The following is a 21746-nucleotide window of genomic DNA, read 5'->3' as shown; positions in this document are numbered from 1 at the left end:
GGGCTAAAATTAAAACTCTTTGTTTGCTTTTCAAAGTCCTTTGACAAAATGGGCCAGCATACTTAAAAAAGCAAACCCTTTACATACCTCTCAGACCTCAGAGGTCAAGTAACATAGTAGATGACGGCAGCTAAAAACCCGAATGGTCCATCCAGTCTGCCCAACCTGATTCAATTTAAATTTTTTTATATTTTTTTTCTTCTTAGCTATTTCTGGGCAAGAATCCAAAGCTCTATCTGCACCCTCATCAAAAGAAACTGAAAGATGTGATACTCACCAGATGAACCTTCTCAGGAGTAGTACCCATGCTCTAGAATTTATTCCCAGAGGGGCTATGTCTAATTCCAGACTACCTCTACTTCAGGAAACAAAGTGCAAGCCTAGCTCTACACCCAAGCCTTTAATACATAGGGTGTATTAAAAGAGAATCCTTCAGAAAGTGGAAGAAGGATCCGAATGAAAATAATTGTATACAGCACAAGGAATGGCAAGTTGAATCAAAGGCAGAGACAGACCTTGAAATGAAGATTGCGCTGGAAGCAAAAACATACAGTAAAAACTTTTTTAGGTATATTAAAAGCAAGAAGCTGGGAAGAGAATCAGTTGGACCGCTAGACGACCAAGGGATAAAAGGGGCTCTCAGGGAAGACAAGGCCATAAATTCTTCGCCTTGGTCTTCACCAAGGAAGATGGGGGGGAGTTACTGCTGCCAAAAATGGATGAATCGGAGAAACTCAAAACAGATCTAGAAGATGTAATGGGTCAATTTAACAAACTGAACAGCAGCAAATTGCCTCAACAGGAGGGTATACTGTATATCCCAGAGTACTGATGGAATTGAAAAATTAACTTGAAGAGCTATTGTTAGTAATTTTTCTTTAAAATCCAGAATAGTACTGGAAGACTGGAGGGTGGCCAACATGATCTGGGAAATTATAGACTGGCGAGTCTGATGTCGATGCCTGGCAAAATGGTAGAGACTATTATAAAGAACAAAATGTCAGAACATATATATAAGCACGGATTAATGAGAGAAAGCCAGCATGGATTTAGTCAAGGGAAATATTGCCTCTCCAACCTACTACATTTCTTTGAATGAACACATGGATAAAGATGAGACGGTTGATATTGTGTATTTGGATATTCAAAAGGCATTTGACAAAGAACCTCATGAAAGACTTCTGAAGAAATCAGAAAGTCATGAGATAGGAGATAATGTCCTATTTTGGATTAAGAACTGGTTGAAAGACAGAAAACAGAGTAGGTTTAAATGGTCAATATTCTCAATGGAGAAGGGTAAATAGTGGGGTTCCCCAGGGGTCTGTGCAGGGACTGCTGCTTTTTAACTTATTTATCAATGATCTAGAGGTGGGAATAACTAGTGAGATAATTAAATTTGCTGATAACACAATTGTTAAATCACAAGAGGACCTTGTGAGACTGGGTATCAAAATAACAGATGACATTTAATGTGAGCAATTGCAAAGTGATGCATGTGGGAAAGAGAAACCCGAATTATAGCTATATGATGCAAGGTTCCACTTTAGTAGTAACTGCCCAGGTGTACATCCAAGGGTGTTGAAGGATCAATCTTAGGGTAGTTCTGGTGGCTTCGCTGATTGATCGTTTCAATGCTTCTCTAGAGTCGGGAGTGATACCGGAGGAGAAGAGCAGATGTGGTCCCTGTACACAAAAGTGGGAATAAGGAAGAAGTAGGAAATTACAGGCCTGTAAGTCTGAGTTCTGTAGTAAGAAAATTAATGGAAATCTTTTAAAACAGAGAATGAAGTGTCTGGAAGCCGGTAGATTACAGGACCAGAGGCAACATGGATTCACTAGAGGTAGGTCTTGTTAGACAAATCTGATCAATTTCTTTGACTGGGTGATCACAGAATTGAGACGAGGGAATGCGCTAGGATGTGGTGTATTTAGATTTTAGCAAAGCCTTTCACAGTGTACCATACAGACATCTAATAAATAAACTGAGTGCTCTCGGGATGGGCCCCAAAGTGATGAGCTGGGTCAGGAACTAGTTAAGTGGAAGTCATCAAGTGGTGTGCATCAAGGTTCTGTTCTTGGGCCTGTTCTTTTTAACATTTTTATAAGCAATATTGCAGAAGGGCTGTCAAATAAGATTTGCCTCTTTGCGGATGATACCAAAATCTACAATAGAGAATAACATGAAGAAGCTTGAAGAATGGTCTGAATTTGGCAGCTAAAATTTAATGCCAAGAAATGCAAGGTCATGCATTTGGGCTTCAAAAAACCAAAGGAACGGTACAGTTTACGGGGTGAAGAACTTATGTGCAGGACACAAGAGCGGGACTTGGTGTGATTGTATGTAATGATCTTATGATGGCCAAATAGGTTGAAAAGGCGATGGCGAAAGCTAGAAGGATGCTAGGGTGCATAGGAAGCAGTATGGCCAGTAAGAAAAAGGAGTTATTGATGCCCCTGTATAGAATATTGTGTACAATTCTGGAGACCACATCTTCAAAAGGATGGAGTCAGTCCAGAGGAAGGCTACTAAAATGGTGCATGGTCTGTCATAAGGCGTACGGGGACAGACTTAAAAATCTAAATATGAATACTTTAGAGGAAAGGCGGGAGAAGGGAGATATGATAGAGACGTTTAAATACCTACGTGGCATAAATGCGCATGATTCAAGTCTCTTTCAATTGAAAGGAAGCATTGGAATGAGAAGTCATAGGATGAAGTTAAGAGATGATAGGCTCCAGAGTAATCTAAGGAAATACTTTTTTACAGAAAGGGTGGTAGATGTGTGGAAGTGACTCCTGGAAGAAGTGGTGGAGATAGAGACTGTGTCTGAATTCAAGAAGGCGTGGGATAGGCATGTGGGATCTCTTAGGGAAATAATGAGACAATGGTTACTGCAGATGTGCCATTTGGCCTTTATCTGTTATCATGTTTCTATGAAAAGGATCTAGGTGTCATCATTGAGAATATATTGAAACCCTCGGCTCAATGTGTGGTGGCAACTCAGAAAGCAAATAGAATGTTAGGAATTATCAGGAACGGATGGAAAACAAAGATGAAAATGTCTTAATATCCTTGTATCGCTCTATGGTATGACTGCATCTTGAATTCTGTGTGCAAATCTGGTCGCCATGTCTCAAAAAAGATATAGTGGAATTAGAAAAGGTACACAGAAGGACAACGAAAATGATAAAAGGGATGGGACAACTTCCTAATGAGGGAAGGCTAAAGTGGCTGGGTTCTTCAGCTTGGAGAAGAGAAGGCTCAGGGATATGAGAGAGGTCCACTGAGTGGGAACGGTAGATGTGAATTGTTTGTTACTCTTTCCAAAAATACAGAGCGGCGCTGACAGGCAGGAAGCACAAAGATTGCACTCCTGCGTTGTGCGTCGCTCTTCTTTTTTTTTTTTTTAATTTCTTTATTCTTTTTCAAACTTACATCAAGTGCACAAAAAGAACAACATGAATTACTATCATATAACACTTGAACATCATACATTATATTCTTAATATGTAAATTAATTAAAAACCCTCCCCCCTCCCATCTTTCTATACAATCATTAAAACTATCATATTCCTTCAAAATTTCAATTTCGCTACATCTTATCTTCCAATCCTCCCACCCCCCTATGTATATCATCAAAGAAAAATGATGCCTATTCACTACAAAAATCAACCATCGGTCTCCATATCTTTAAAAAAATTTTAAAACTTCCTTTCTGTATTGCAATTGCTCTTTCCATCTTGTAAATATGACACAGGGAATTCCACCAAAACGTATAATTGAGATTACTATAATTTTTCCAGTTGTTAGTAATATGTTGCATAGCAACACCCATCATTATCATCAAAAGCTTATTGTTATGTGCTGATAATTGACTTTTTTTCCTCATAGACATACCGAACAGAACAGTATCATATGATATTTCCACATGATTTTCCAATAAGCAATTTATTTGAGACCAAATTGAATTCCAAAAATTCCTAATGCAGAGGCAATAAAAAATTAGATGATCCAATGTCCCCACTTCTAGATTACAGTGCCAGCATCTATTACATTTAGAGCTATCCAACTTTTGTAAACGAACTGGGGTCCAAAAAGCTCTATGTAATAAAAAGAACCAAGTTTGTCTCGTAGATGCTGACACTGTACATCTCATTTAGAGAATGACACGGTGGCGGTTTACCCGCGGCTACTGCGTTTAGCCGCGGGTAACCCGCCAAAAACGGGGAATGAAAATTAGCAGCCTCTGCGGGGATGGGGACAAGGCCATCGCCGCCCCGTGGAGTGGTGAATGGTCTTGTCACCGCAGTGAGGCATAAAGGATCGTGCGGTTCTCGCAGCCCCCACCCGCCCACCCGCACGCCGGCTCGATCGTTTAACCAGCTTCCTCTCTCCACCTCACCTTAGTTTGCCGGCTTTCTTTTTCGTCGACCGGAATGCTTTCAAAAGAGCCGCGCACGCGCGGCTGCTCAGTATTCAATCTTCTGCTCTGACCCAACCGGAAACAGGAAGTTGCAGCAGAGCAGAAGATTGAACTTTGAGCAGCTGCACGTGCGCGGCTCTTTGAAAGCGTGCCGGTCACCGAAAAAGAAAACCGGCAAACTAAGGAGAGCTGGAGAGCAGTAGCGTACCAAGGGGGGGCGGGAGGGGCGAAAAAGGTAATAGCGCCAGGCCTTGGAGCACCGAGGCAGACCGCTTCTCCCCCCTCCCAGCCGAACCCCCGCTGACCCTCCTATCTCTCCCCCCCCAAGTGAACCTTTCCGACCCTCCCAGCGAAAGCAGCAAACCTCCCTCCAGTAGCGTCGTCTTTCTCCTCCCTCTGCCGCATCACTGATGACGTCATCAGTGATGCGGCAGAGGGAGGAGAAAGCCGCGAAGGAGGTTTGCTGCTCTCGCTGGGAGGGTCGGAAAGGTTCACGGAGGGGGGGGAGATAGGAGGGTCAGCGGGGGTTCGGCTGGGAGGGGGGAGAAGCGGTCTGCCTCGTGCTCCATTACTTTCTTCGGGCAGCAGCAGCGTTTGCAATTCGCTGCTGTTGTCGGCTTCAGGCCTTGTTCTCTGCCGGGTCCTGCCTACTTCCTGTTGTCATGAAGACAGGACCCAACAGAGAGGAAGGCCTGAAGAGGGCAACAGCAGTGAATTGTGAATGCTGCTGCTGCCCGATGAAGTTCAGGACATCAGGACATCGGGGAAAGAGCAGGGAGAAATCGGCTGCTGGCTTGGGGGTGAGGGTAGGGAAAGAATCGTGGAAGTGGAGAAATTGGCACGATGGCTTTGTGGGGGCTAAGGGGAGAGAGAAAGAAAGGAAAAAATAAAGAGGGGGGCAGGGGGAGAGAGAAAGAAAGGCAGAAATAAAGAGGGGGTCAAGGTGGAGAGAAAGAAAGGCAGAAAGAAAGAGGAGGGCCAGTGGGAGAGAGAAATAAAGAGGGAGGCCAGGGGGAGAGAGAAAGAAAGGCAGAAATAAAGAGGGGGGCAAGGGGGAGAGAGAAAGAAAGAGGGGGGGGGCAGGAGAAGAAAGAAGGACCAGAGACTCATGAAATCACCAGACAAAAAGGTAGGAAAAATGATTTTATTTTCAACTTAGTGATCAAAATGTGTCCGTTTTGAGAATTTATATCTGCTGTCTATATTTTGCACTATGGCCCCCTTTTACTAAAACGCAATAGCGGTTTTTAGCGCAGGGAGCCTATGAGCGTCGAGAGCAGCGAGGGGCATTCAGCGCAGCTCCCTGCGCTAAAAACCGCTATCGCAGTTTAGTAAAAAGGGAGGGGGAATATTTGTCTATTTTTGTATAGTTGTTACTGAGGTGACATTGCATAAAGTCATCTGCCTTGACCTCTTTGAAAAACCCGCGGAATATAAATGATAATTAACATTTTCTCTGCGTACAGCGTGCTTTGTGTTTTTAAAATTTTATTGTTGGTAGATTATTTTGACTTGGCCACAAAGGTAAGGGGGAGGGAGAGAGGGGAGCTGCTGAAAGACATCTAGTAATCCTTGCAGGCTTGACTGTGCAGGGAATTATTTTTGTAAAATCATGTTTTGTTATGTGACTGGCATTATCTAGACTTTAATTTCTATGAATGAATAGAATGAAAATGATATAAAATTACTTGCTTGCGGGGACCGCGTGTTCCGGCTCACACAAGGAAGGAGGGGGTGAAAGGGAAAAAGTTTCTCTTCCTTGGAAATAGATTCTGAAGTGACCTCATCAAAGAAGACCAGCACCAAATGTACAAGAAATCCCTTAAACAATGTCAAAAGAGCCAAAAATAGAAAACTGCTACTGCCTTGAGACTCCATTATTGAAGGAATCAACTTGAAATCACAGAAGAGACAGGAAAAGGTTAAATGTCTCATGGAATCCTCAGGTACAAAACACAAACCAAATTGTGAATGAAATCAGAGCAGACAGTAAGAATTATAAAATTGATGTCATTATCCATCTGGAAAAAAAGGCGTACTAGAAATAATGTCTCAGCAATACAATTTTCAGAAGTTCTATTTGCTCATGGTAAGGGAGAAGAGAGACTGCTAGTGATGGTGGGGGGACTGATAGAAGATATGAAAGAAGGGTGGTAGAAAGGAACAAATGGTAAAGGAGGGAGGGAAGGGTGGAGGTGGAAAGGAATAGAACAGACATTGCAAGAGGGTAGAGAGGAACAGACCCTGAAAGGAAATGTGGAAGGCAGAGTGGGGAGAAGACACTGGAAAGGAAGAAGACAGATGCCAGACTATGGGGGAGCGGAGGGAAGAAGATGGGTGCTAGACGGGGACGGTGACGGGGCAGTGAATGGGATGGCAGTGGCGGTGACGGGGCGGTGAAAGGGATGGCGGTGACGGGGCGGTGAAGGGAACGGCGGTGACGGGGCGGTGCAGAGAATGGTGGGCCGGGGACGGTGCAGTGACGGGGACAGATTTTTTCCCCGTGTCATTCTCTAATCTCATTCTCCAAGACCAAATTCGAGGCCATTGAGAAGCAGAAATATTATGCTTAATCTCAATGCTCCAAATGTCTCTCAGACCAGTTTTTGGCTTTTTATTTAAAAATCCAGATAATAATTTATACCACTGTGCGGCTAGGTGTCCCATGAAATCAGCCTTGAAACATAGGAACTCCAAACTATATTGAGTATTAAGAGTTTTCCATTCAGGGAACCCCACCTGAATAGCCTGCTTCAGCTGCAACCATTTAAAACTTTGTGATTTATCAAGACCAAATCTAATTTGCAACTGTGAAAAGTCAAGCAGTTTACCATTTAAAATAACATCATTTAAAGTTCTTATGCCTGCTATAATACAGTGTTTCCATAAGATTTGAGCTCCACCAATTCGAATCTTGGAGTTTAACCATAAAGATTGATTTGTTGATTTGCTTATTGGAATAGATGTTAGATTACTAATGTATCTCAAAGTTTTCCATGTATCAATTAAAATTTTGTTCTGTTTATATCTTCTAGGCATTTTTATACTAACAACATGAACTAAATGTAAAGGAAACATTAGACGCCACTCCAAATATAACCAATCTGGAGCATTATCATAGAGTTCTGGGAGGATCCAATATATACCCTGGCTTAAAATATAGGCTTGATGGTACCTATAAAATTTGGAAATTTAACCCCTCCCTCCTCAATTGGCTTTTGTAGAGATACTAGAGCAATCCTAAGTCTTTTACCCAGCCAAATAAATTTTGTAAGAATACCATTAAGTTTTTTATAAAATGACCCCTGAAAAAATATTGGTATCATACTCATTTGGTAACAAACTACAGGCAGAATCATCATTTTAATTGTTTGCACTCTCCCCCACCATGAAAGATGTAACAGATTCCAATGCTCACATACTTTTGTTATTTTTTTTTAAATAAAAGTTTTTCATTCTCTTTCAAAGTGTCCTCCAGCGTCTTTTTTATCATTATACCTAAATATTTTAATCCCTCTTCTTTCCAGGTAAATGAAAAAGCATCAAATAAACCTTTAGTACAATATACATTAAAAGGAAGAATCTCAGACTTATTCCAATTAATTTTATATCCTGAAAATTTTCCGGTGTCAGGTCAAAACCGCGGAAGACAAAGGCGCGCGCCAACAACTGAGCGCAGTGCGGAGGCGCGCACCAAAGAAAATAACTGTTTTTAGGGGCTCCGATAGGGGTGTGTGGGGGGGAACCCCCCACTTTACTTTATACAGATTGCGCCGCGTTGTGGGGGTGTTGTGGGGGGTTGTAACCCCTCACATTTTACTGAAAACTTCACTTTTTCCCTAAAAACAGGGAAAAAGTTAAGTTTACAGTATAATGAGGGGGGTTACAACCCCCCAAACCACCCACAACGCCGCTGCGATCTGTATTAAGTAAAGTGGGGGGGCTCCCCAACAAAACCCCCCGTCAGAGCCCCTAAAAACTGTCATTTTCTTCGGCGCGCACCTCCGTCTTGCGCTCAGTTGTCGGCGCGCGCCTTTGTCTTCCGCGGTTTTGTCTATGAACCAATTTTCCAAATGTATCAATCAACTCCAATAAACATGGAATGGTAGATTCAGGATTCCTCAAATACAGCAATATGTCATCCGCATATGCTGAAACTTTATATTCTCTATCAGAAAAGAGAATACCCTGTATCCCCTTTGCTTGTTGAATGGCCAATAACAATATCAAAAAGCAAAGGAGATAACGGACAACCCTGTCTAACCCCCCTCCGCAAAGTAAACCGATCAGAGAAACTATTATTACTGTACAATCTTGCAGAAGGGGAGCTATACAAAGCTTGAATCATTTGAATAAATCCCGGACCAATACCAAACCAACCAAGTGCTTGATACATAAAACTCTGTCAAACGCTTTTTCCGCATCTAAAGAAATGGAAAAAAAACGGATCTGCAATTTCTTTAGATAAATTTAACATATGAAAAGCCAATCTAGTATTATCAGAGGAGTGTCTTTTTGCCACGAAACCAGTTTGATGTATATCAATGATAAAAGGGAGAGCCTTAGCTAATCGTAAAGCCAAAATCTTGGCCAAAAGTTTACCATCCACATTTATTAATGAAATGGGCCTGTAATTTGCAACCAAAGTAGGATCTCTATTTGGCTTTGGCAAAACAATTGTTACTGATTCCGCCATAGTACCTGTAATACATCCCTTAGACAATTGGGATTTAAATAAATTTAATAATTGAGGTAATAGAGAAACTTGAAATGATTTGTAAAATTCCACTGTAAATCCATCCCCACCTGGAGCGGATCCAACTCTAAGAGATTTCAATGCCGTTTCTAATTCTTTTAATGATATAGGCTCATCTAAACTCCTTTTTATATGATCTGGAACTTTCGGACCAATAATTAAATTTAAAAAATCTATACCATCCTTCTCTTTACCTTCATAAGATTCAGAAGAGTATAGTTCTTTATAAAACTTTAAAAATTTACTTAAAAATTTGAGAATGCATCTCACCTTTCTCATCTTTAATTGCAATAACTTTTGTTCTTCTTTTCTTTGCTTTAAGGTAATTAGCCAGTAACCTACTTGCCTTATTTGAATTTCCATAATACAAAGTTTGATGATAAAAAAGGTCCTTCCTTATCAATTTTGACGCTAATTCATTATAATTACCTTTTGCTTTTAATAAATCTTGTAAAGTGTCATGATCCCATTTATTTATCAATTTAGCTTCCAAAACTTTCATTTCTCTTTCTAACTTATAATATTGATTCTTAATTTTTTTCCTAATATAAGCAGAGTAAGAAATAATATTACCTCTTAAAGTAGCCTTAAAAGCATCCCAAATATTTTCCATTGAAATTTTGTCTGATAAATTATCTTGAAAATATTCATTAATTTTTAATTTTAATTCATCTAAAAATTTTGTATCAACAAGCAATGTGTTATCAAATCTCCAAATAGGTCTACTATACTCTTGCTGATCTATTTGAAGCTCAATCCATACACCCCCATGATCAGATATAATAATTGGGTCTATAGAAGCTTTTAACACTTGTTGAACTAAATGAGTTGAAACAAAAATATAATCAATTCTAGAAAAAGACTTATGAACTTGTGAACAAAAGGAAAATTCCCGATCATTAAAATGAAGAATATGCCATATATCTTTTAAATCACATGAATGTACCAAATTGTTTAACCCTAATGATTTTATATCTCTACAAGGTTTTTTATCTAATAATGGATCCATAACAGCGATAAAATCTCCAGCCACAACCAATTTGGAAGCAGCCAGTGGGAGTAACAATCTCTGTACTATCTTAAAGAATTCATTTTGATTCGAATTAGGGGCGTACAAATTAAACAAAGCCAGGGTATTATTTCCCATTCTCATCTCTACATGGACCCATCTTCCCTTTGGATCTGAACCTACCATTTTAAAATTAGCAGTACATTTCTTATTAATAAGAATAGCTACCCCTGCCTTTTTCCCATCAGCAGGAGCAAAAAAACTATGTTTCACCCAATTCTTTTCCAATTTTTTTGATTCTAATATAGACAAGTGAGTCTCTTGGATATAATAAATATCCGCATTCTGCTTTCTTAAGAATGCTAATATTTTATTCCTTTTAACCTGATGGTTGAGTCCAATCACATTTAAAGAAAAAATTTTAAAGTTACTCATAACCCTTTTTATAAGAATAATCTAACAAAAATAAGTAAATCAAATTGTTCCACAGTTCCTGAATATGCATCATTTTCCAAAATTCTAATTTTTTATACAAAACCTTATACCTGTAACCCCAACCCTCCCTATAACACCCCCACCCTTATTCATCATTGAGAACTTGAAAACGCACATTTGATGGTAAGTTCTGAGATGTACCCCACAAGCTTAAACATTGCAAATAATTATATCAATATAATAAGCCAAAAAAGAATTGAGTGCATATATCATTCATTAATCAGCGATTATTACATATCCTTAAACAAGAAATAAAAAATCATTATACTACATCTCATACATTTTAATTTCATTCAAATGAGATGACATATATATTAGTTTATTAAAGACTCATCTCTCAAATTAACTCTTCTTAAAACTGCAAAGATAAGTTAAATTAATAATAATTTCATTTGAAATAAGGAAACCTATTTCTCTCAATTCATTTCCTCCCTAATAGAATACCATTTTTTGCATCTTATTTTAATTAACTAATATGTGTTATCTTCTTTTAAACTCTTACCACAAAATGATATCATCTTCCCTTCCATAACATAGATTCCTCAATATAATGAACAGAATAATTATATAATACACATCTCTCAAAAAACAAATATGTTATCAGAATTCTCATCTGACTCTTCATAAAATTCTGTCCAAAGAACAAACACGCAGTGTTCTTAATATATTTCAAATTCTAATGCACTTGTAATACTTCCTTGTTTTCTGTGACCCGGAAGTAAAGAAACAATCCTTGGACTAAACCATTATCTCATATAAACCCTAATGAGACTATAAACTAAAAATAAAACAAAAGAAAGCAAAGCAGCAAATGATACTAAAACAACTAAACACTTTCCATATCATTGTATTTTCCCCCACTTTTTCATCTCAAAAACAGAGATACTCAGAACATTCCCTGTTTGTTGCTGTAGTTCCATTGTATTTTTCACCGATCACTTGGGCTCTTCCAGCACTGCTGCAACATAGCATTATGAAGACGGATTGCCAGGAACCATTCTCCAGGTAAGAAGCACAATGTTTAAGTTTTTCTTTGTAGATTCCTAAGAATTTTCCTATATGCCCCTAAATAAATCCTCAGCGTTTTTATTAAAAACATGGCACACTCATACCATATAGAACATTTAGAACAAGATGATATAATAGAATCTGCACAGAAAGAAATTCTCTAATTTACATATCTTCCTCATCTTCTTTCCAAGTATTCCAAATAGAATGTTAACTAATATTACTGCGTGTTTGAGGACAGTTAATTCAGATGAATTCAAAAAGAATTCCATTTCTCCAAACATAAAATATAAACATATCTTAACTTTATCTTTTTACTTCCTTTTTCCTTCTTTTCTTTTCAATCCTTCAAATAAAAAAGTACAAGTCCATCGGAACTTTTTATTTTCATCTTATATCATCATCAAATGCTCACAATCATCTAAAAGTCTTTCAATTTGTCAGGACAATCAAAATTCATGGTTTTATTGGCATAGGTTACCCTCATTATAGCAGAGTATAATAAGCCAAACTTAGCTCCTAATTGCCTCATTTGTGGCCGTAAATCCAACATTTTTTTCCTCTTATCAGCAGTGGCCTTAGCAAAATCTGGAACTATGTGAATTTTTGCGTCCTGACATTTTAAGTTCTTATTTTCCTTTGAAAGCTTTATGATTTCCATCACCTGTTGGTGCCTTAACAGCTTAAAAATCAAAGGATGTGGTCTTATATCCTTGCCAACTCTTCTAACAGGAATCCTGTGAGCTCTTTCAAACTCTAAAGGAAATTTTAATTTGAGTGGTAAAATCTTAGGAAGAAACTGTTCAAGAAAGGTGATGGCATCATTATTTTCAACACCTTCAGGGAGACCAATAATTCTCAAATTATTCCGTTTTTCCCTGTTAATAATATCTTCCATTTCTTTAGAGAGAAATTCCACTTTTTCTTTATACATTTTACATTTCTTTAACTCAGCTTCATTTTCTGACATTCTTTTTTCCATCTGGTCCGTTTTTAGTTCAAATCTTTCCATTCTCGCTGTGAGACTTTTCATTTCTTCTTTCACCTCCTTCAGATTTTTAGCGTTGTCTGAAACTATCTCAGTTATTAGTTTCAGTTGAGCAGAAATGTCACCATTATCCTCTTTTGGCAACGGCACTTTCGCAGGATCCAGCTTTGATCTTTTAGCACCTCCACCACTTGTGCTAGCTCCTTCGTTCTTCATCTGTTTATTTGTAGCCATAACCAGACTTGAAATCACTCAAAATCACTAAAATAAAACTAAATTAGTGACTTATTATTTCCTTCAGAAAGCTTGTGATATCAGAGCTCACTCAGCACTCAACCATCCGGCTGCGCTTCCAAGCAACCTGTGCGTTGCTCTTCTAAGACAAAGGCAGTCGTCAGGAGACCACGCTGGACCACCGCCACTAAAAAAGGTACCAGGAGGGCTGCTTCTGGCGGCTTCAGGCTTTGCAGCACCAGATCACCAGGCACACCTAAATGTAGAGGAGGAAAAACCAAGAAGATAAAAAATTCTGAACCAAATATTTTTTTCTTGGTTTTTTTCTCCTCTACAGTTGGGTACGTCTTATGGTCCGAAAAATACGGTATATTTTTAGAAACTGTTTCATGGTAGTCCTATTATTATGGTTCATTTTGCTGATTTTGAGTTTACTTCACTCACTGTATTTGTAAGTTTTATATGTTGTACACTGCCTTGGGTGAATCTCTTCATAAAGGGAGTTAACAAATCCAAATAAATAATTATGGCCTATCTAATCTGCCTAACCATGCCATCTACTATCCAAGAGTTAACGCAAGACGGGATTGGAGGTTTGCATGAGTGCAGGGAGAGAATATTTCATAGTATCATAGTATCATAGTAAATATTGGCAGATAAAGACCTGCATGGTCCATTCAGTCTGCCCAACAAGGTGACTAAAGTTGAATCTAGCACTTTCATGTGAACTTCAGATTGAAGTGAATTAGTTGCGGCTTTGTAAGAAGGCCAAGGATTGTCTTAATTCTGGTTATTAGTTATAACTACTTGTTGAGACGAGTTTAAATATTTTAGGATTTGTAGTCTTATCTGTATATTTGTTTGTATTCATTGCTTTACTGTTTCTCCAAGTAATGTCTGTAACAGATGAAGGGTGCTTAAATAAAATATGGTAATATGTAATGCTACATATGCAGAAACATACTTTATAGATGTATGATATTTTATAGGCTCTTACCATTGTTCTTCACAGAAATGCATCCACTGGTGGACTGAGTGACTCCTGCTAAAGCTTTACGAACTGCAGGCAACCGCAGCATGGTGCTGAAAAGAAATTTGAAAGACCATTTAGAAAGCAACTTAAACTCAAAAATATATACATCATAGATCACAGATCAAGACCATAGACCAAGCTTTCTCAGTAAAAGGGAAACCTGAAGCTCTAGACTCTCATTAAGACAATTCCCCCCCCCCCCCCCCACCTGTCCATAGTCTTTCTGCTGGCACTGTTGCCACTATTTTTCTTCTTTAGAACTGTGTGATTCTTAGTGATTCCAATTTATGCAGCATACAAACTCCCACTATTCTTGCAAGACTGTATGAAGAAGATTGGAAACCATGTGAATCCAGCTTACTGAGAGCCACATGATGTTGGAAGAAAATAAAACAGATGTTATTTGCCTGCAGCAAAGATGTCCTTTGCCTGCAGCAAAGGTAAGAGGACATTAATATTTATTTGGATTTATATCCCATCCTCCCAGAAGAGCTCAGAACAAGTTTACATACTGAACGTATTAAAACATAACAGGGTATAGTAATGTAGAGCATGACAGTACATTTTAGATCATGATATGATAGGACAATACATAGGGGAGCATGACAGTACTCAAAAAGCATGGCAATATTTAATAGGATATGACAGGATAATACCTCATACAGTGATGGGGATGTTATGAGTCTGGTATAATATTGTGGTTTGACAGTACATTATAGTGGGGAGCAATGTTCCCTCTAAGGATTGATGAGGTGTGTGCAAAAAAAAATATGCATGAGCGACAAGTTACATATTCCACAAATTTATGAGCAGGCACGGAGGACGCATTTTTAAACAAATGTAGTTTATCCTTGAACTCCTTATGTATTTTTAATCATCTATGGATATGTTTGTATGTTTATTGTTCAAATGGTTTTATTTATTTCCCAAAATTTATTTTTTGTTATACACATTGAAAATATTTGATATTGCGTTTAAATCAAAATCTCAATAAACTTGAAACTTGAAACGAATACCCATGAGATTGTGGGAGGGTTAAATACTCAAAACTTAGAAGAATAACAATTTACTTAAAGTTTTTGCTTCGCCAGCTTTCTGGTGTCTTTACATACAGTGGCGTACCTAGCATATGTAACACCTGGGGCCCATCATTTTTTGGCACCCCCCCATCTGTACGAAAAACATGATTTTTAGTAACAAGCCACACGTCACACATGAGTACCTATGAAAAGGCAGCATCTTACATATTGCAGTGAACAGTACATCTAACTAACAGTACATAAAACTAAACAAGCCAGACCAGCACAGATCAATCCTACACCGTCAATCCTAACAGAAAACTATATCTTTCGAACACACAGAACACAGAACACACTTTCGCCTAGTATGGAATATGTAATCACAAACTAACCCCTCCCTCTTTTACAAAACTGTAGTGTGGATTTTAGCTACAGAGGTAACAGCTCTGATGCTCATAGAATTCTGAGCATCAGAGCTGCTACCACCACGGCTGGTGCTAAAAAACGCTTCACAGTTTTGTAAAAGGGGGGATAAAATAAAAATACATAGACAAAGGTTAAATTGAACCAGCAAGAAGCTGGACTCTGCATACAATGCTTCACAGAAACAGTGACACATGTCTCCTAAAGCAATAAATAAATAGAAATTTTTTTCTACCTTTGTCTTCTGTGGTTTCTGCTTTCCTCATCTTCTTGTAACTCTCTTCCTTCCATCCACTGTCTGCCGTCTCTCTTCCCCTATATGGCATCTTCGCTCCTTCTATGCCCCTTCCAGAAACTGTATGCCTCCCCCTTCCATCTCTCCTTTCACCCCCATTGGTCTGGCATCTCTCTCCTCTCCTTCCCTCTCCCACACCTCTCCTCTGCAATCCCTTTCCCTTTTTCCCCTCATTTCCCTTTTCAATTTATTTTCTGCATCTGTCTAGATTATGTTCTTACTACCCTCTCATCAATGTCCTTTTTTACTGTCTACCTAAAGCTTGCCACCTCTTTCCCTCACCCCTCTAGTGTTTCCCTAAATCAATCCTTTTCTCCCCATCATGTGTCCTCCTTTTATTTATCCCCTCCTTCCATCATGTACCCTCTTTCTCCAACTCTTCCATCTAGTACCTTCTCCTCTCTCTGTCCAATTATCATCCAGCATCTGCTCCCCTCTTTCTCTCCTCCCATTTCCTTCTGGCATTTGCTCCCTTATCTCTTCCATCTGCACTTCCATCCAGCATAGGCTCCCCACTACCATCCAATGTCTGCCCTTTCTCCCTCCATCCACCCCTCTTCAATCAGCTTCATCCCCCTTTCTTTCCCTCCAATATCCTTCCCCCTTATGTCTCTCCCCTTTCTCTGTACATCAATTCCATCAGCACCACCCTTCCATACCACCCTGCCCCCTTTTTTTCCCTCCACCACTCTTCCATTCCAGCAGTCCTGCTCCTTTCTCTCCCTTCATGCAGCAAGGTCCCGCGATGATTGCAGCTGCCTGCTGCCAATCCACCCCACTCTGACGTACTTGCTCTAGAGCGGACTCAGCAGCCGCATGCTGGAAGGGCCCGCGATGACTCGTCTGCTGGCTCTGGTCTGGAAGAAGTAAGTTACGTTGGAGGGGGTGGACCCGGCAGACGCAGGGAGTTGCGGCAAAGTCCCGCAATGACTGCGTCTGCCGGGTTCACCCCCTCTGATGTAACTTACTTCTTCCAGACCAGAGCCCGCAGACGAGTCATCGCGGGACCTTCCTGCACCTCAGCGCAGATGCTGACTCTGCTGAAGAGAAAGTAAGTCAGTGGTAACGTGACCATTTATTTTTTTCATCAGAAGGGGACATCTATTGACTGTGTATCCTTTCTTTCTTTCTGCACTCAGGCCCAACAATTGTCCCTTTCTATTCCCTCCCTCCTTCCTTCCCATGTCCTTAGTGCCCCCAGTGCCTCCTTCCCGTGTCCATAGTGCCCCCAGTGCCTCCTTCCCATGTCTTTAATGCCCCCAGTGCCTCCTTCTTATGTCCCCCCACTGCCTTCCAGATTTTGCCCACCCCCAAAGCCAGCCAGTTCTGCCACCTCTCCATTTTTTTCTCTCTGTCACCACCCCATCCCCTATGCTCTGGCATCTCTCTCTTCTCCTTTCTTTCCTTTGCACCCCATAGTCTGGTATCTTCCCTTCCCTGATTCTCTGGCATCTCTCTCCTTTCCTTTTCTTCCATCTTTCCCTCCATGCGCTCACATCTCCCCCTTCCTTTTCCCTTAGTCTGGCATACCTTCCTCCTTCCCTCCAAGCCCTGGCATCTCCTTTCATTCCCTCCCTCATCTTCCTTCTCCCTCCAGCTGGGTACCGCAACACTCTCCCCTGCAGCTCTGGACTTCCCCACACCTGCTGCCCCAAAATTGCCATGCTTCGGTTCCTCTTCTTCCTTCCTCCCTCCCCCCGCAGGACCCTGCGGCACCATCAACTCTTACTCCATCTAATGCCGGCCATGCAGCTCCGGACTTCCCCGCACCTTCTCCCCCCCCCCCCCCCGGATCGCTATTATTTTAAATGTTATAGCCGCGGGGCTATATCCATCAGTGGAGACGTCTAACCTCAGCCTGCCCCGGAACTCTTACTGCAGCAGCCGCCCGCCTAGGCAGGAACAGGAAGTCACTGTTGCAGTAAGAGTTCTGGGGCAGGCCGAGGTTAGACGTCTCCACTGATGGAATAAGCCCCGCGGCTATAACATTTAAAATAATAGCGATCCGAAGGGGGGGCAGGTGTGGGGAAGTCCGAAGCTGCAGGGCCGGCGTTACACCAATGAGAACAAGGGGCGGACTGCCCCCCACTTACTACGCCACTGATTGTGGGGATCATGAAAGGAGCCGCCGCTGCTGCATCTTATGCGAGCAGGGCAGGCCGCCACCGCCGCCGCTTCCTCTCACCTCTGCTCGAGTGAGCGACACCAAAAGAAGCATGAGCGACGCCACTGAAAATAGTGAGCGATCGCTCATGCGCTCACCTTAGAGGGAACACTGGTGGGGAGACATAGCTTGAAGGGATTGGGGATAGGATGATAGCAGCCAACTGTGAGGAAAGGTTTATGGGAGTTGAGACTGATTGGTATAAGGTTAGGGGACAATATATATTGGGGAAATGTGAGTTAAGGAAAGCAAGATGGGCTGAAGAAGAAAGTCTGAGAAAACCAAACTTAAATTTTATTTACACATTTGCTTTAAGGGTGCCTGAACAGCCAGACTAGCATCATCAATGGCCCCTGCCCCTTATTAGCCAGGATTCTGGGGCACCATCTTCTTTATCCAGCACTGATCCTGGCTCTCATGTTAAAGTTTGGATTTTGTTTTTTTTACCAATGTGGTGGTGGTCCCTACTTCAAAAATAGTGAGGATTACTACCTCAGATAATTGCTATGTGCAGTACTGTACAGAGGCATATCGGGTATTTTATAATGATTTTTTCCCCATTATGTAAAGCAGCCTCTTTTACACACAGAAAATGACTTTTATAAAATAGCATGCACACATAAAGGATGTATGTGCCTGTTATGCAATCTTTGTGTGGGCATTCCTGGGAGTTGTAATTTTAGCAGTGCAAAAGTGGAGTTACAATATGCAACCTTATTTTATAAAATACATGGGCACATCTTAGACTACATGCACACAGATATAAATTTGTGTTGGCATTTGTGCATTGTTTGGGCTGGTTCTGGAAACCTATTTTATAAATGTAGATAGACACCTATGTTATCTTTATAAGTGCTTTACACTGCTGAATCAACATAAGTAAAATATATTATATTTGAAACTTAAGAAAACAAAAACAAAAAATCTTCTTATAGACTTATGAGTTAGGCATGCACTAAGAAAAGTAGTTTCTGGTAGTGTGCTGTTTCTGATAGCCCAATTTGTGAAAACAGCTAATTTGGTAAAGTACATTATTTGAACAGCTTTTATAAGACAGGCATCTTTTTGAACCTCTCAAATAGAAATACTGTTATAAAATTGTTCCTATAATAAATAATCCCTAAGATGTACAATCTTGAGTTGTTACTTTATACCCAATAGACATCTACAGTCAAAAACACTTGACCACACCCCAAACAGGCTTTCAGTTAAATAGTAAACTCATTATTGGGAAGTGCTAAATCAAGGGATTTAAAGGCAAGATAATTGAAGAGCAATTTTAAAGTAAGTGAAGTTAAACATAGAAAGTAATACTGAAAATGAAGCCTACTAATCTTGGTGGACCTATTAAAATACATTGTTTATTGGAGAGCTAGTAAAAGAAATCAGGTGCCACTAAACAAAAACGTAGCATTTCTCCTACAAATTAAAGGTACTAACAAAATATTAAACAGTTTTCATCAGAACTGCTCAATTACAGCATCTCTACAAGAGATCCAAATATCTTATGAGATCACACAGAGAGATATGGAACAGACAACCAAAGAAAGTAACCTGTTGCCTTCCCTCATTTATTGCCCACTTCTATTTATTGCCCACTTCTATTCTGAATACCTGTGAAATGTAGAGCCATCACATAACCTAACGCCCATAACCAAACGCGGAAGATAAAGAGAACAACTAGAAAATGACACGGGGACAAATTTTTCCCCGTCCCCGTGAGTTTTGTCACTGTACCATTCCTGTAGGCTCTGCCTTAACCGCACAAGCCTTGAACTCATGATTTTAAAGTGTTTGAGGTTTGTGCAGATATGGACAGAGCTTACAGGAACGGGGCAAGGGCAGAACTCGCAGGGACAGGGAAAAAAATTTGTCCCCGTGTCATTCTCTAGTTGTTATCTTTATCTTCCGCGTTAGGTTTTGGGCTGCTCATGTTACGAGCCTTCACAAGTCATAAACAAGAAAAGCTGCTGAGCAGATTGGAAAACATCAATACGCTGCCATCTACTGCTGGGAGGAAATATTTCATCCCAAGGAAAACAGCCAAAAAGACACAATTAACCATACGTTTCGCATGCTCAAAATACATATATGTAAATATGACTTTTGTTTTTGAAATTATACATAATATTTGAAACACATATGCAACCCCAAGTAATAACGTACAAAAGGAGAAACACCCGCTGAGCGGCCTGTCAAGGGCACAGGGAGAAAAGCGCTAATTCGAGACACGCTGCGTCCTTTTCTCTGTAAAGAGGCATTCACACTGCCCCCTTCCCGGTCGTAAATCCGGAGGCCGCTTGGGCTGGGGTAACCCTGGAGAGGCTCTAGCAGTTACCTTCCAGACGACTTTGCTACACTGTCCCCACAACCAAGATGGCGGACTCGGCAACGTCCGGATCCTGGCGGAAACTCACGAGCAACGACGGAATCCAGGCTGGTCACGTGACCTCCCGTCGCTACTTGTGCCGGGTTTTGTATGGGGTAGTATAACCTGAATGAATGGTGGCTATAATAGAGCAGCTGGTCACATATAGGTACCAACATTTAAAAAATATTTGGGGGTACCAAACATAGTAAAAACGATTCCTCTGTTGACAAAATGAACATGTTCCCTAATCCCTCCCTTAAATTTCGCGCAGTTTCGATTCCATACTAACATCGCAGCAGCGAAAGAGGGTAAGCGGTGTACTGTTTTCATCATATACTGTACCTTATTTCATGGTACAGTGTTTGTTAATAGGAAAATTATCTTGTGATGTTTTCTGCTTTTTAGCTTTAGCTTAAACATGGCTTAACTTGCTGTAAATGGGTCAGTTCTCATAAGATAGGATCAGACAATCTGCTAGAGAGGATTCTCTGTTCTCTAGTGGTTCATCTCAGGAGCTTTCTTTGAATTGGTGATGCTGAGCAACTGTAGAGCTGGTACCTATGGCCAGGGCCGGTGTTAGGGGGGGGGGGAGCAAACAGGTAGGACCCCCTGTGAACCGGCATGTCTTCTCCTTCCTATCCATACCGGTCTGATGTTGCTCTTACCTTCCGTTGCTGAGAAATCCATTTTGGCTGCAGGAGGTCTCCAGCTGCGGCTGCTAATCTAAACAGCTGCCTAGGGCTCCCTTCTCTGCTTTCCTTTGCCCTGGTCCTCCCAGGCGGAACCCATAAGTTGCGGCAATTGGGATGGACCAAGGCAAAAGAAAAGCAGGGAGGGGAAGTGTAAACTGCGCTTCAAATTGGCTGCCGCGGCTGAACATCCCCTGCAGCAAAAATGGATTTTTCAGCAATGGAAGGTAAGAGCCACATCAGGTTGGCGTGGATAGAAGGAGGAAGACATATGGGTGAGGAAATCCCCGTTACTAGCTTTTTTTTTAAGTAGAAAGGGGGACTGGGGGAGGGAGTTAAAAGAAGTGCCAGACTGAGTGTGGGAGTAGGTAAAGGGGAAGAGCTTATGGGACTGGAAACAAAGGAAGGGGGAGAGAGATGGTGGACAGTGATCTGAAAAGGAGAGAAGAGAAATAGAAGCTGGTTGTGGAGTGGGGTGGAGTGAAGTGAAGGAAGGGGAATGTTACTTGAAGATACTGTTGGGAAGAGAAAGGAAGAGATTGTGAACCTGAGGAGGGAGGGAAAGATAGGGGGAGGCTAGTTGGGAAGAGAAAGGGAGAGATGATGCACCTGTGGATGGAAAGAAGGAAGAGAGGGAGAAATGTTAGGTCTGGGGATGGAAGGGAGAGAGAGATGCAACATCTCTCTTTCCCTCCAACCCATTGTTCAGCATTAAGGGGGAAGGGAAAACCACAATAATAGAAAAGAGGGAGTAAAATGTTGGACCATGGGGAAAGAGGAAAAGAGTTGAACTCATGGGAAAGGGAAAAAAAATCAACATGTTGGAGACAGGTAAAGT

General features: G+C 40.8%; 1 protein-coding gene across 2 annotated transcripts in view; it reads right to left on the bottom strand.

The window, feature by feature from the left end:
• NDUFS1 (NADH:ubiquinone oxidoreductase core subunit S1) overlaps window positions 1-20306 on the bottom strand; it is a 178254-nt gene extending 157948 nt beyond the window's left edge. The window contains exons 1-2 of one of the 2 annotated variants that reach the window (XM_033944300.1): window positions 20187-20306; window positions 13912-13997 (exon numbers count right to left, since the gene is read on the bottom strand). In XM_033944300.1, coding sequence (XP_033800191.1) covers window positions 13912-13993 — 82 coding nt within the window. In that variant the 5' untranslated portion in view covers window positions 13994-13997; window positions 20187-20306. Of the gene's footprint in view, window positions 1-13911; window positions 13998-20014 lie in introns of both variants that reach the window. The other variant, XM_033944299.1, reaches the window with a different exon arrangement.
• Window positions 20307-21746: the final 1440 nt, after the last annotated feature.

This window comes from Geotrypetes seraphini, chromosome 5 (assembly GCF_902459505.1).
Source record: "Geotrypetes seraphini chromosome 5, aGeoSer1.1, whole genome shotgun sequence".
NCBI classification, from domain to species: Eukaryota; Metazoa; Chordata; class Amphibia; order Gymnophiona; family Dermophiidae; genus Geotrypetes; species Geotrypetes seraphini.
The sequence above is the reverse complement of the archived record's forward strand: the minus strand, read 5'-3'. Positions and strand labels throughout refer to the sequence as shown.